We start from the raw sequence: 12,052 nt of genomic DNA on the forward strand, positions 1-12,052 counted from the left end.
CCAGTGGTACAATCAAGCTAAACAATCATCGTCATTCATTTGAATCAATGAATAGTTATTGTGGAATTTGCAAAATCTGTGTCTTTGGGGCTGGCTGTTGTGTGGGCCATTATGTCCTGGCCGTGCAGACACAGTACTTCAGTGTTCTCAGCACCACAAGTGGGATGGAGCTTCACGATACAATATTCTGTCTGTTCAAGCTGGATTCGCAGGCCTTCCACTCTCTCTTTGTGTCATCTTCCACTTCCTTGTTGCGTATTTATGACAACTAAAACAGCCTACCACTTTCTCAACAGAAAATGGAACTTGTCCAACTTGCAATATAATAATTCTATGCTTCAATAAAACATTGCCTTGGTCGGAAGTGATTAACTCATTTACTGCCATTAACGGCTATAGACGTCAAAAAATCATTTGAACTATTTCTATTAGTTTCACATTTTTTTCCACTTGTGTTAACAAGAGTATGAAAACCTAGAAAAAAATTATTGTACATTTAGAACAGATATAAAATTTGTGATTAATCTTGAGTTAACTAGTGACGTCATGTGATTAATTACAATTTAAAAAATGTATCGCCTGATGCCCCTAAAAAGAAAAGAAAAGGAAAGATTATTAAAAATTAGAGGCGTCAGAATATATCTTTTTTAATTGTAATTAATCAAATAATATTGACTTCAATAGTTAACTCACGATTAATCACAAATTTTACATCTGTTCTAAATGTACAATAAACAATTCTAGATGGTCACACTCAAAAAAAAACATGAAACTAATAGAAATAGTTCAAATGAATTTTTGACGTCTATAGCCGTCAATGGCAGTGAATGAGTTAAACAGCACAGCAACAGAAACGATTACTTCATTCTTTTTAGTAGGTGAAGTGACACTTTCCAACACGATGTGATATGAGAAGCCAGAAAGACAGGAACCGTCAAGGGAAGGCTTCCTGCGTGGGTGGCAAAAGGAAGATATGAATGGTTAACACCCTCATTCACATTGTATCCGGGCTCGTCTTCACCCGACAGAGGATTTTGTAACCCTTTTATTGCGCTATAAATCATACAACGCTGGGAGGAGGTTATAAAAGCATCACATTGTTGGCACGGCTCAGTTGTAGCCCAATTTCATGACGTGTGAATACGAATGAATTACTTATATAAAAATATTTTACAGAGGAGTGCACTTTATGAGTGCGTGTGTGTGTGTGTGTGTGACTCAACTTTACCCGCTAATCACACACGCTGGTTGAATAAACCTGAATGAAATCAGTTACATAAGGGTGAAAGTATGCTGTATATATTGCTGTTCACTATGCAAATCCCTTTTATCCCATAGGCGTCACTCCTCCCTGTGGCCGCACTGGGCTCATGCTACCTTTTATGTCACTGGAATCCAGTCCACAGTGGCGAAGGTGCCTCCTTAAACTGCAATGTGCGATAATAACATCCAGCATGAGTCATCAGGCTGAGCTTGCGTAAGAGCCTGCAGCTTGTGGCGCCACACCCCAGATTCATTCACACACTCCTCCGCTGCTGCCCGGCCTCCCATTGATGGCGGGGAGAGCACCACTCGACCTCTTGCACACAGCGCGCACCAGCTTAGCGACTTTACAAATGCACTCTGTGAGCAGAGGAAGCGGAGCCAATCGATGCGCTGTTGTTTATTCACCAGGCCGTCCATGGCGCAGCTGTGCTAGTACGCAGGACACGGGCCAGTGGGACTGAAAGGCGTTGACAGGACCCTCAGGGGAGCTGAGATGATGGCGGGCAAACCGTTGTCACCAGTCAGACCACTGATATCATCAAATACACTCATCTGATCCCATTCTACTTAGTCACTGTCATCTGTGCTATTCCCTCCAATGAATTAAAGACCATAATATTTTTTAGAACCTTCTCCCCCCCAAAAAAAGAAAAAAAAGCTTTTTTTTTCTTTTAAGCATTGACTGAGATTTGGGCAGTGGCGTAGTTATGACTATTTGGGGGGGGGGGGCAAACAGAAGCCCCCTTAAATATTCTTAAGTCACACTAAATATATATATTTTTAATTTAATCATAATTTTAAAAATAATCCACTAGACCTCATGAGTGCCTTTCCAAGACTTGTCTGTCAGCATTTCCTCAACATTTCCAACATGTTGATCACAACCAAGCCTGCCAACTTCAATATTCACAGCTGAGTAGCTTGGTAAATTATTCCCCTCAAAAACATTAGGCCAATCAACGTGGAGGATTTTTGTGAACATTGAAGTCGTTTGGGGATAGCTAGAGACGAATGCCTATCAGTATGGACGGTTATTATTATTTAACATTGTTTTCTTCTTATTTATTTTACAATTACATCAGATTGTCTAAACCAGAGGTGTCCAAACTATAGCCCAGGGTCTATTTGCTGTCCATTCCCTAACAGCCCGCGGCATGTACTAAAAATAACGTTTGACATGCCCAGCAATGCTTTTTTGTTTATTTTTATGGGTGGGGTTAGGGTGGGCAGCATTAGAGTTATCGAAAAAGTAGAGAGACGTGAGTAATGGAGAGGGACTGCCACTACTACTAAACTTTTCTAGATATGCAATGACAAATATATTTACAGCTAAAATAGTAGCTGAATTTCTCTTTATAACACCGTGGAGATGATAATGCAGTTTGAGAAACTTTTTTTTTGTGTGTGTGTAAATATCAGATTTTTGAATGTATCATATGAAGCATGGTCAGTTTAGATTCAGATTGCTCTTGTTTTGTTCTGAATGTGTAGATGGGATTCAGCAGCTGCTCAGGGGAGGGGCAAACTATTCAAGTGGAATACAAAGTGTGATACATAAAACCTTTAAAAAAAAAATCCTCAGCTAGTTGCCATGTCACGTTTAACAGAAAGCCTTGTCTTAGTAGTTTTTCAAAATAGCTACATTGTATAAACAATGTTTAATTGCTTGCTTGCTTGATTGATTCATGTTTAATAAGTTAAAGAAGAAGAAAAAAAATTCAGCATGAGGCCCTCGTAGGAAAAAGTCGCCCCTAATCTAAACGTTGTATCCCTGAATGTAGTTTAAGCTGCATTGTTATTTTGACAGCCTGCTCTTTCACTTTGTTTAACCTCCTGGGACCCAAGCTTTTGTTTGGTCCAAGAAGCATGAATATAATGTCCTCGCACGAGTATTCCGGTTTTCAGGAGGTGAAGACTTTCAGTGCAGCGTCTGAAACGTAATGCTATATTTCTAATCAAAATGACAACACATATCAAAGTGCTTGTAGGAGGAGTCAGGTCACCACCTGTATTTAAAAAAACAACAACTGGGCATGTACCGCATGGCTGAGGTTGGGCACTGCCAGTATCATGGCACGGTTTGCTGTCCTGATTTTGAAAGGTCAACTAAGCAGGATTAGTTGGAGGGGATAAGAAAGAAGGAGGCAGAGAAATAAGAAATGCCTCATCTGCACATTAGAATGTAGCACTGCAGCTGGCAGTTAATACAAAATATGTAGCGTTCTATGTATTTTTACTTTTTCCTGTTAAATGTTGTGATATAAAATGTCTCAAATGTAATATATGAGATAAATATGAACCAGACAAAACGCAAAATAGTCTCTCATACGGACAACTCTCTTGAGTTGATTTGTTTTGATTTTTGACTTACGAGTTAAGACTCAGGCTCATCATGTTTCAGAGGAAAGCATGTCTTAAAAACGACGATGCTTTCACTATGCTGGTTTACAATTATGGACAAATTGATATGTTGTGTGATTAATCTAAACTGTTGTACTTTGTTGATACAGTATCTTGTTGTGTTGGGGTCTGCTTTAAAAAAAAATGTTTTCTTCAGTTTCGAGTTAAATACTATTTATGAGACACGACATAATAACTGGTTTTGTAAATATGTGTTGAAATATTTATTGTAAACATTTATTTTTAATATATTTCATGTAAATATTTCATACATTGTCTACTTTACAAATTCACAAAAAAAACCTTTACATTTATTATTCTATCTATGTTATTAATTGGTTAATTAATTAATTTATTTATTTATTTAACAGAAAGCAGACTTTTATTTATTCTCACAATACTACATGTAAATAATTATATATGCTAATAGAACATCTAGCCAAATCAAGCCAGCTTTATTTATATATCAGCTTTGATACATAGAGGCAATTCAGTGCTTCACATAAATCAAAAGATATAAGCAACACGTAAACAACAAATTCCTTAAAATCATATATATATATATATATATATATATATATTTATATATCAGGAGAGGAAAGCAATGCGCCATTAACACTGTGTATAGTGGAGATGGGGTGCTTCTGACCTCGGGACGTTGTGAATCGGTGGGAAGAATACTTCAAAGACCTCCTTAATTCCACCGACACTTCTTCCTTTCAGGAAACAGGGTCTGGGGACTCTGCGGTGGGCTCCCCTATCTCTGGGGTCGAAGTCGCTGAGGTGGTTGAAAAGCTTCTCGGTGGCAAGGCCCCGGGGGTGGATGAGATACGCCCAGAGTTCCTAAGGGCTGTGGATGTTTTATATATATATATATTAGGGCACCACCAGCTGCTTACAAGGAGCCTGTCATATCTTAATCTGCCAAGTCGATAGGTGGCAGCACTGCGCCACCGCATCTTAGAGGCCACTCAGAAAAAGACACGAGCTAGAGCGTAGCCTACTAGCTAATATGCCTTGGGCTGCAGCAACCAAACGCGAACGCCGCCGCCGATGCAGCAATCACGGGCCAAACATCTGTCTTTCTGCCAGAAATGTTTAAGGCCACAAGTGTATAGAAATGCAGGCTTGCAGCTCAGCGTCATCCATGTAGCCGGTTCGACAGTGTCAACTGTCGGCTAGTGCGCTCCACAACAGCACCCGAACGAAGCGCGCGCCGTCGAAAAGTTGGACTTTTGAAATAATTCAGCGCGCCAGTCAGAATAGTTTGTGCAGAGAATGGCTGGACATTGGAGCACCGGAACAGGGGAGCTCCAGCAAGGAGGCTCTCCAGCTTGGTGTGGAACATCGTGAGGAGAAGCGGTTTGGAAAATGGATGAATGACTACTAGACGTGTTTAAAAAGTAAGTCCTAACTTTTATAGATTAAATGTAATATATAAAAACCTGCGAACAATTCAGTTTAAGAAAAGCCTCTCGGAAAGCATTGATTGCGTTCATTCATATCTTGGGGATTTATTATAGAAAGAAACATGTGGGCTGCTCTTTTCCTTATTTTTTTTCTTATAATGCAGATGCGGAGCAGCTCATCGTTCGATGTTCGGTCAAATTGGGCATAAGGTGGAGATGGCCACGGTAATGTTGTTCCGGATTGAGAGACATTTTTGGGAAATTCTTAGCAATGTATGTACAGTATGTGCAATGATTTTGAATGGAAAACTTTTGTCTGATCCCCACTTTTTACTGATAATATTTATGGATTTACCATTGATAATGCACGATAATATCGTTTTCCTGATTTAAAAAATGTTAAAGGTTAATACTAGCCCAAAAAAGAATCAGGATCCGGATTGGATCGCAACAGAAGTGGATCACCCCAGCCCTAATATATATATATATATATATATATATATATATATATATATATATATATATATATATATATATATATATATATATATATATATATATATATATATATATATATATATATATATATATATATAACAAATGAAATAAATAGGATCTAAATGAAAGACCTACAGCAGCCATACTGCAATCTGAATCTAAAGGCACCCCCTGTCCATAAAACCTAGTGATGGTCCCAATAATAAACAACAAAAAGCTATTTATTAAGAAAACGAAGCAAGCCAACTCCGGTTAAAGAGATTAAGATTGAATAAAGTGAAGGATTATATGATCAATCTATACACGATCTAATACATTTTAGTGTGGAATTTTATAGCAACAAAACAACTGTTTCCTTGTCCTGTAACCTCTCAATGAGGACAAGAAAAACACACACAGCACTGTCGTTTTGACACCAGCTGACTGCTGACATCCAGTGGTGAGCACCCTGTTACTACAGCAACTGCGTGACTCATCCATAGCGTGTTTTAAGCTATCAGCATTCAGATCGTCCACTCGTCCGCGTCCATGAATTGTTTCTTACTGCGTGTCCTGCACACGCTCACTAACATAGAGCTTTTAACTTCTACTGCATATGGAAGAATGGAAAAAAATAAATAAATGTTGACATTGCTTCTGGTAAATGTGATGCATAAGAGGTGCACAATCTAATGAGCGCCAATACAAGGGGGGGAAAATCATTATAATAATAATGATAATATACTGTATATGCTCAGATCTGTTTGATGCTACTATAAGCTTATTATTTAGCTTGTAAATTGCAGTAGTGTAGCTCTTCACTGTACGTTGGAGCTAAATGAGCTCAGCAAAATAAGGGATGGTTTATTATAGCGTCTGTCTATGTAAAAGTTTTCAAGAAAAAACATTCAATGTTCTTATCCTTATTGTGGAGAGCTCGAGTTGATCTCAACTGACTTCTGGCGAAAGGTAGACGCCATCAATTTCAAACACCGATCATCTTCAGATTTAAAAGATAACTGACACAAGACGTTCAACGCAGTTGGTCGTCAGCGCTCTCCTGATTGGCAGTTGTCATCCAATACTCCGTGGGGACCTCACACTTTTCTCGTCCTGTATAAGGACAAAGGCATGGGATTGTCAACACGAAGACAGTCACTCCAGATCCCCTAACATGGGCACTAACATGATTAGACATAAATAGCTCCTGTCTCAATAGTGTGCGCGACTCGAGAGTCACACAGCGAGCATGTGAATCACTTGCATGCCACAGACAAGCTCGAGCAGAGGAAACAAGTGGCTCCGGCTGTGAGATCCACTTCTATAATGAGTCATAAGGCTGTAGAGCACATGTTCTTACCGTGAACAATAAAATCAAACACAACAAATAGGGACACAGTGGGCCAAAATAAAGGCTTTCCAGGAATTTTCAAGTGACCATTATGAGGAAATAAAAGGGGATGAATCAAACTGCTCTGACAAATGCTTTGTTTATTTCTTGACTGCACATTCCAAGCACATAGTCAAACGCATGCTTTCCAAAGCTGTGAGAGGAAAACAAAAAGTCCCGAGGGTGTCGCAAACATAGAAAAAAAACGTTTGTCATATGCATCCCAAAGTCACTTTGGTGACTCCGAGAAGGCTTTGCACACCGCTATACAATATCAACTGCTCAGTGACAATCCTGCAAACTGAACTTCAGACATTGGAAAAAAAAAAAAAAGATTGCAAATGGAACACCTCATTTACACAAATTCAGTTTACATGGGCTCAATATAAAGTTACAAATTGTATTTACAACGTTGCAAGAAAAGGTGGTAGGAAAAATAGACCAGACACAGTCAGATGCACAAAGTCTTGCAAAGTCGTTGCAGAGCTCCATCCAGAAGTCAGCTTCCAGTTTTCCAGATGTGACAGAAGAATACAAAAAATAATCTTCTCCTGTGATGGATTACTCCACTCCTTTCATGAACTCCAAGAACTCTGCAAAATGAGCAGGCCGCATTAGCAAACAGCTACCAGCACACGTCAAATAAGAAGAAAGGAATCCTTTGCTGATTCCGCAGTGGCAACATGATTCAAAATGATCAACCTAAAATATATCGTACAAAAAATGATAGATGGACTGTTAAAAAATGATTAAGCAGTGAGTTTCCTTTTCTCGTGATCATGTGATCTTTGTAAGAGAGAGAGAGAAGAAAGCGCTGCGGCCGATTAGTGACTTCAAGCTCCTCACCGTCATAATCAATTTTGCCATCGTTGTTCTTGTCCCCGTCTTTCATCAGTTCCTCGATGTCGTCCTCAGTAATTGCTTCTCCTGTTGATTCCAGCATCATTTTCAACTCGTCCAGGTCGATGTAACCGTCGGCGTTTCTGCGCAATCACACGTAAAAGCATGAGTGTCTGTGTAACACCTAATTGATCTCATCTTGTGACACTTCAGTAGAGGTGAGAAAAATGCTGACTAGAAGAGTCTGGCTCACACAGAGAGGCTGCTTGAATGTTGTTGGCTGCCAAGAAGGATTTGGGCGTATATGCTGGGTTTTTGCAGTGTTTTATCAGTAAATGTAACATAGGAACTTGATCACCGGCCGTGTTGGTTCCATCTTATTTTACTGAAAGCTATATTGAAAATTTAACTCACTTGTCAAACATGCGAAACAACTCTGCCAATTCCTCCTCGGACTTCCCTTTGCTGTCGTCCTTCATGCACCTCACCATCATGACCAGGAACTCGTCAAAGTCCACCGTGCCACTCCCTGCGCAGAGACACACTTGACTAAATGTCCGCCTCATTTTCTGTCATCTTCGACTTCAACGCCTTTCTCGCAATTTTTGTTAACTTTCGTCTGACGGTTGACAATTTACGGGTGCGGAATCTCAAACGGATCTCAGTTGTTCTCTATCACGTCAAGTTTTTCTACTATATGATCCCCGTTTCCTTAAAATAAATAAATAAATGTAAATAAAACACTAAAGTGGAATAGTTCCAAACAGCATAAAATGAAATAGAACTTACAACAGTTTGTTACAAGGTTAAGAGAAAAGCCAGCACTTAATTCCTACTATGCGATCTTTTTGTTTGCAGATATTCCTACTAGTACTGATCAATTGTGACCGCAAAAACAAGTTGCCACGTACCTGTAGATGAGTCTGATCTTCTTACTACAGTCTTACTACAGCTAATCAGTGGAGTTTTGCTTATCCGCAATTTTTGAATAAGCCTGCCAATGTTAATTTTAATTAGCGTAAAAATCTCACCCAACTTTTTTTTTTTTGTTCTACGGTGTTATTATGGTATTGAGTTCTACAAATGGGAAGTCAATCCGATCAGTAACAAAGAGTACTGTCATTTCTCGGTAAAATGAATAACAGTATACTAACAGTAATTTTCCCAGTGCCAAGAACTTCCTTATTTACGCAAGAAGTAGGACCCCCACCATTTTCTTTTCATATCAAAACATCCACTGTCTGACTTACCATCTTCATCCACCTCATCAATCATCTCCTGCAGCTCCTCCGGCGTGGGGTTCTGGCCCAGCATCCTCATCACTTTCCCCAGCTCCTTGGTGCTAATGCAGCCGTCTTCCGCATCTTGCACAAAAATGTCAAATGCGGCTTTGAACTCTGAAAGAACACCCGGGCGTCAATTAGCAACAAGTGACATAAACGTAAACTTAGAGTTTGTATGAAATGTGGTCACTTGCCATTTTTCTGTTCATCTGTCAGCTGCTCAACCTGTAAACAGTACAAATGAGGAAATATTTTGCTTCGTGGTTTATTTGTGTGTCATTTTACAAAACGCCAGCTCATAAAGTAATCTTTCAAATCATCTCATGTGAATTCCACTTTCTCGTCACTTCTGCCAACTTAAAGGTGCTATTTTTAGTTGGCCACACCGGGCTATCCCTGACTAAACACAGAATCTATATATCAAATGCGAGCCAGTAAGAGGCGGAGTTAAAAATAGGCTGGAGGATCAGGAACTGTAGATAAAGGAGAGAATACACAGTGTTTTAAATTAGCATAGCTTGTGGCTCTGGCGCAACAATAGAACAGTAATCCTGGAAAAGCTACCACGAATGAGAGAAGGAGACAGCTGCTTATGTAAGAGTTACTCTGTCTGTCTGTCTGTCCACTATAAATTAAAGGCACCCCTCACGTCAGGGTTGGTATATGTAAAAGAATCAATCCACACAACATTCCCGTGTGGTTTTCCTGTCTCAGCTGCACTGCTCCTCTGGGATGTACGAGGACAAGGCAGCCAGCTGTTGGTCCACGCAGAGGCGAGGAGACAACTTCACAGATAATGCTGGAATTCAGCCCTGTGGTGATGGCGGTGGGGGTTGGTGGGATTGGCTTATCTAAACCTCAAGCCCCTCTCTGGCACCAGAGGACCACAAGCAAGCAGCCCAAATTAGCACATGCAAAGTTGGACTGATCCATTTGGAGTCATGAATGAAGTTGGCAGAAAGCTCCTGAGGGGTTCCACTCAGGACTGACAGGGCCAATATCTAGAGGTCGTGACACCGGGTGCTAATGGAGACCACGCGAGTCAAATGGCAACAGCATCAACATTTTATATGGACATATGATATTCCATACTGTTCCATACAAAAGCATTATTCATCTCTGAGGGGTTGCGACCACTATGCAAAACTTTATACAGCAAGTGATGATCCACGCGAATGAGCGCAATTGTACGAGGACGTACCGCTGCCTTGTAGATGTCGTTCATGTTGGAGGCTGGTCTGCTGCCTGTCTTGATGGCGTCCTGCAGCCACAGAGGAAGTGGGTACTGTCCAGTTCAGGGCAGGATGCTGGCCTCATCATGGCAAGGTTTTATACCCGCAGCCCGCCGATGTCTGGTCCCTCCCCAGCCCCAGCAGCCTCCCCTCGCTGTGCGTCCACAAATGTGTGTCTGTGTCTGTGTGTCATGCGGCCAATCCGTCACAATCACTGGGCTCAGATAAAAATGCAGCAACTCTTAGGGGGCATACTTGGTAATGGAATGAAGGGAGGAGGTGGGGGGGAGTGCGGTGGGCTTAATCTTTTGGGAGGGGGCTAAAGAGACACTCAACATTCCTCTAGAACTGGACGAGAGACACAGAAGGCTCTGGAGAGCGCTGGTGGTGGTGGAGGTGAGCGAGAAGAGGCCGGCAGGCGAGGCAAAGCAGATCACAAAGGTCCTTAAAGAGAAGAGGGAAAGCGGCAGTACTGTCAGTGGTAGGAGTGCACGATGTTTGAGTGATCGTGGAGGGAAAAGAAATATACGCATTGGAGGAATGTGTGCCATGTGGTCCACAACAGAAAAGTCACGTGTGAAGAATAACATGACCAATTACCTGGGAAAAAATGGTCACAATTTCATTCAGGACAGAAGAAGAATGACAATGATCCAAAATTCAAGTCATCAGCTGAAAAGGGAGTGTACATTCCGGATGGATCACCAGCCAATCTCAGGGCGCAAATACAGTAGAGACAGACAACCATTCACACTCACATTCACACTATCAGTGAGTGGGAAGTGAACCCACGCTCTCTGCACACAAGTCAGGCAAGTGCCAACTTGTGTCAAGCATTTCAAAGCATTTGAGCACTTATTATTAAGGAAAGAAAAATAATCCCCTGAAGGTTCTCAGACAAGAGAAACGGGCATGTAATGAGCAGTCAGACATTTGACATTACAATCTATAGCAGGGGTAGGGAACCCTAGTCCTCGAGAGCCACTGTCCTCTCTGTTTTCCATGTCTCCCTCCTCCAACACAGCTGACTCAAATTATCAGCTAATCAGTAAGCTCTGTAGACGCCTGATCTTGTTCATCAATCATGAGTGTTGGTGGCGGGAGACATGGAAAACAGGCAGGACAGTGGCTCTCGAGGACCAGGATTAACTACCTCTGATCTATAGGCTTGTCTTTATAAATAATATTATATACATTATTTACGGACAGTATATACATAGGCTTTAAATGCATATTCATACATGAGTACGTATCGGACGATACTAGGACTTATTTCAAGGTATCGTAAGAGTTTCAACACCCACCTCGGGCAGAACTTCTCCCTTATCCCAAGGGAGGCGGGGGACATTGAGTCCGAGTTAACCATGTTCTGCGCCACCATTGTTGAGTCAGCTGATCAGAGCTGTGGCCATAAGGTGGTTGGTGCCTGTCGTGGCGGCAATCCTCGAACCCGCTGGTGGACACCAGCGGTAAGGGACTCAGTGTCGAGTCGCTACTCCTCCGCGTTGAGAGGAACCAGTTGAGGTGGCACAGGCATGTGGTTTGGATGCCTCCTAGACGCCTCCCTGGAGAGGTGTTCCGGGCATGTCCCACCAGTGAGAGGCGCTGAGGATGACCCAGGACACGCTGGAGAGACTATGTCTCTCGGCTGGCCTGGGAATGCCTTGGGATCCCGTCGGAGGAGCTGGTTGAAGTGACTGGTTAGAGGGAAGTCTGTGCTTCCCTGCTAAAGCTGCTGCCCCTTGATCCAACCTC

At 41.5% G+C, this 12,052-nt stretch overlaps 1 protein-coding gene across 1 annotated transcript; it reads right to left on the reverse strand.

The window, feature by feature from the left end:
* Positions 1–7,023: 7,023 nt before the first annotated feature.
* On the reverse strand, positions 7,024–10,635 carry tnnc1a (troponin C type 1a (slow)). The gene is made up of 6 exons (XM_086067959.1): positions 10,267–10,635; positions 9,260–9,290; positions 9,033–9,179; positions 8,197–8,311; positions 7,789–7,925; positions 7,024–7,535 (listed from the first exon to the last, which is right to left on the reverse strand). The coding sequence occupies exons 1-6, from the start codon at positions 10,288–10,290 to the stop codon at positions 7,504–7,506; spliced, it is 486 nt and encodes a 161-aa protein (XP_085924085.1). The 5' UTR covers positions 10,291–10,635; the 3' UTR covers positions 7,024–7,503.
* Between the last annotated feature and the right edge of the window lie 1,417 nt (positions 10,636–12,052).

This window comes from Leptonotus elevatus, chromosome 2 (assembly GCF_054856555.1).
Source record: "Leptonotus elevatus isolate MCC_2025b chromosome 2, RoL_Lele_1.0, whole genome shotgun sequence".
Lineage (NCBI taxonomy): Eukaryota > Metazoa > Chordata > Actinopteri > Syngnathiformes > Syngnathidae > Leptonotus > Leptonotus elevatus.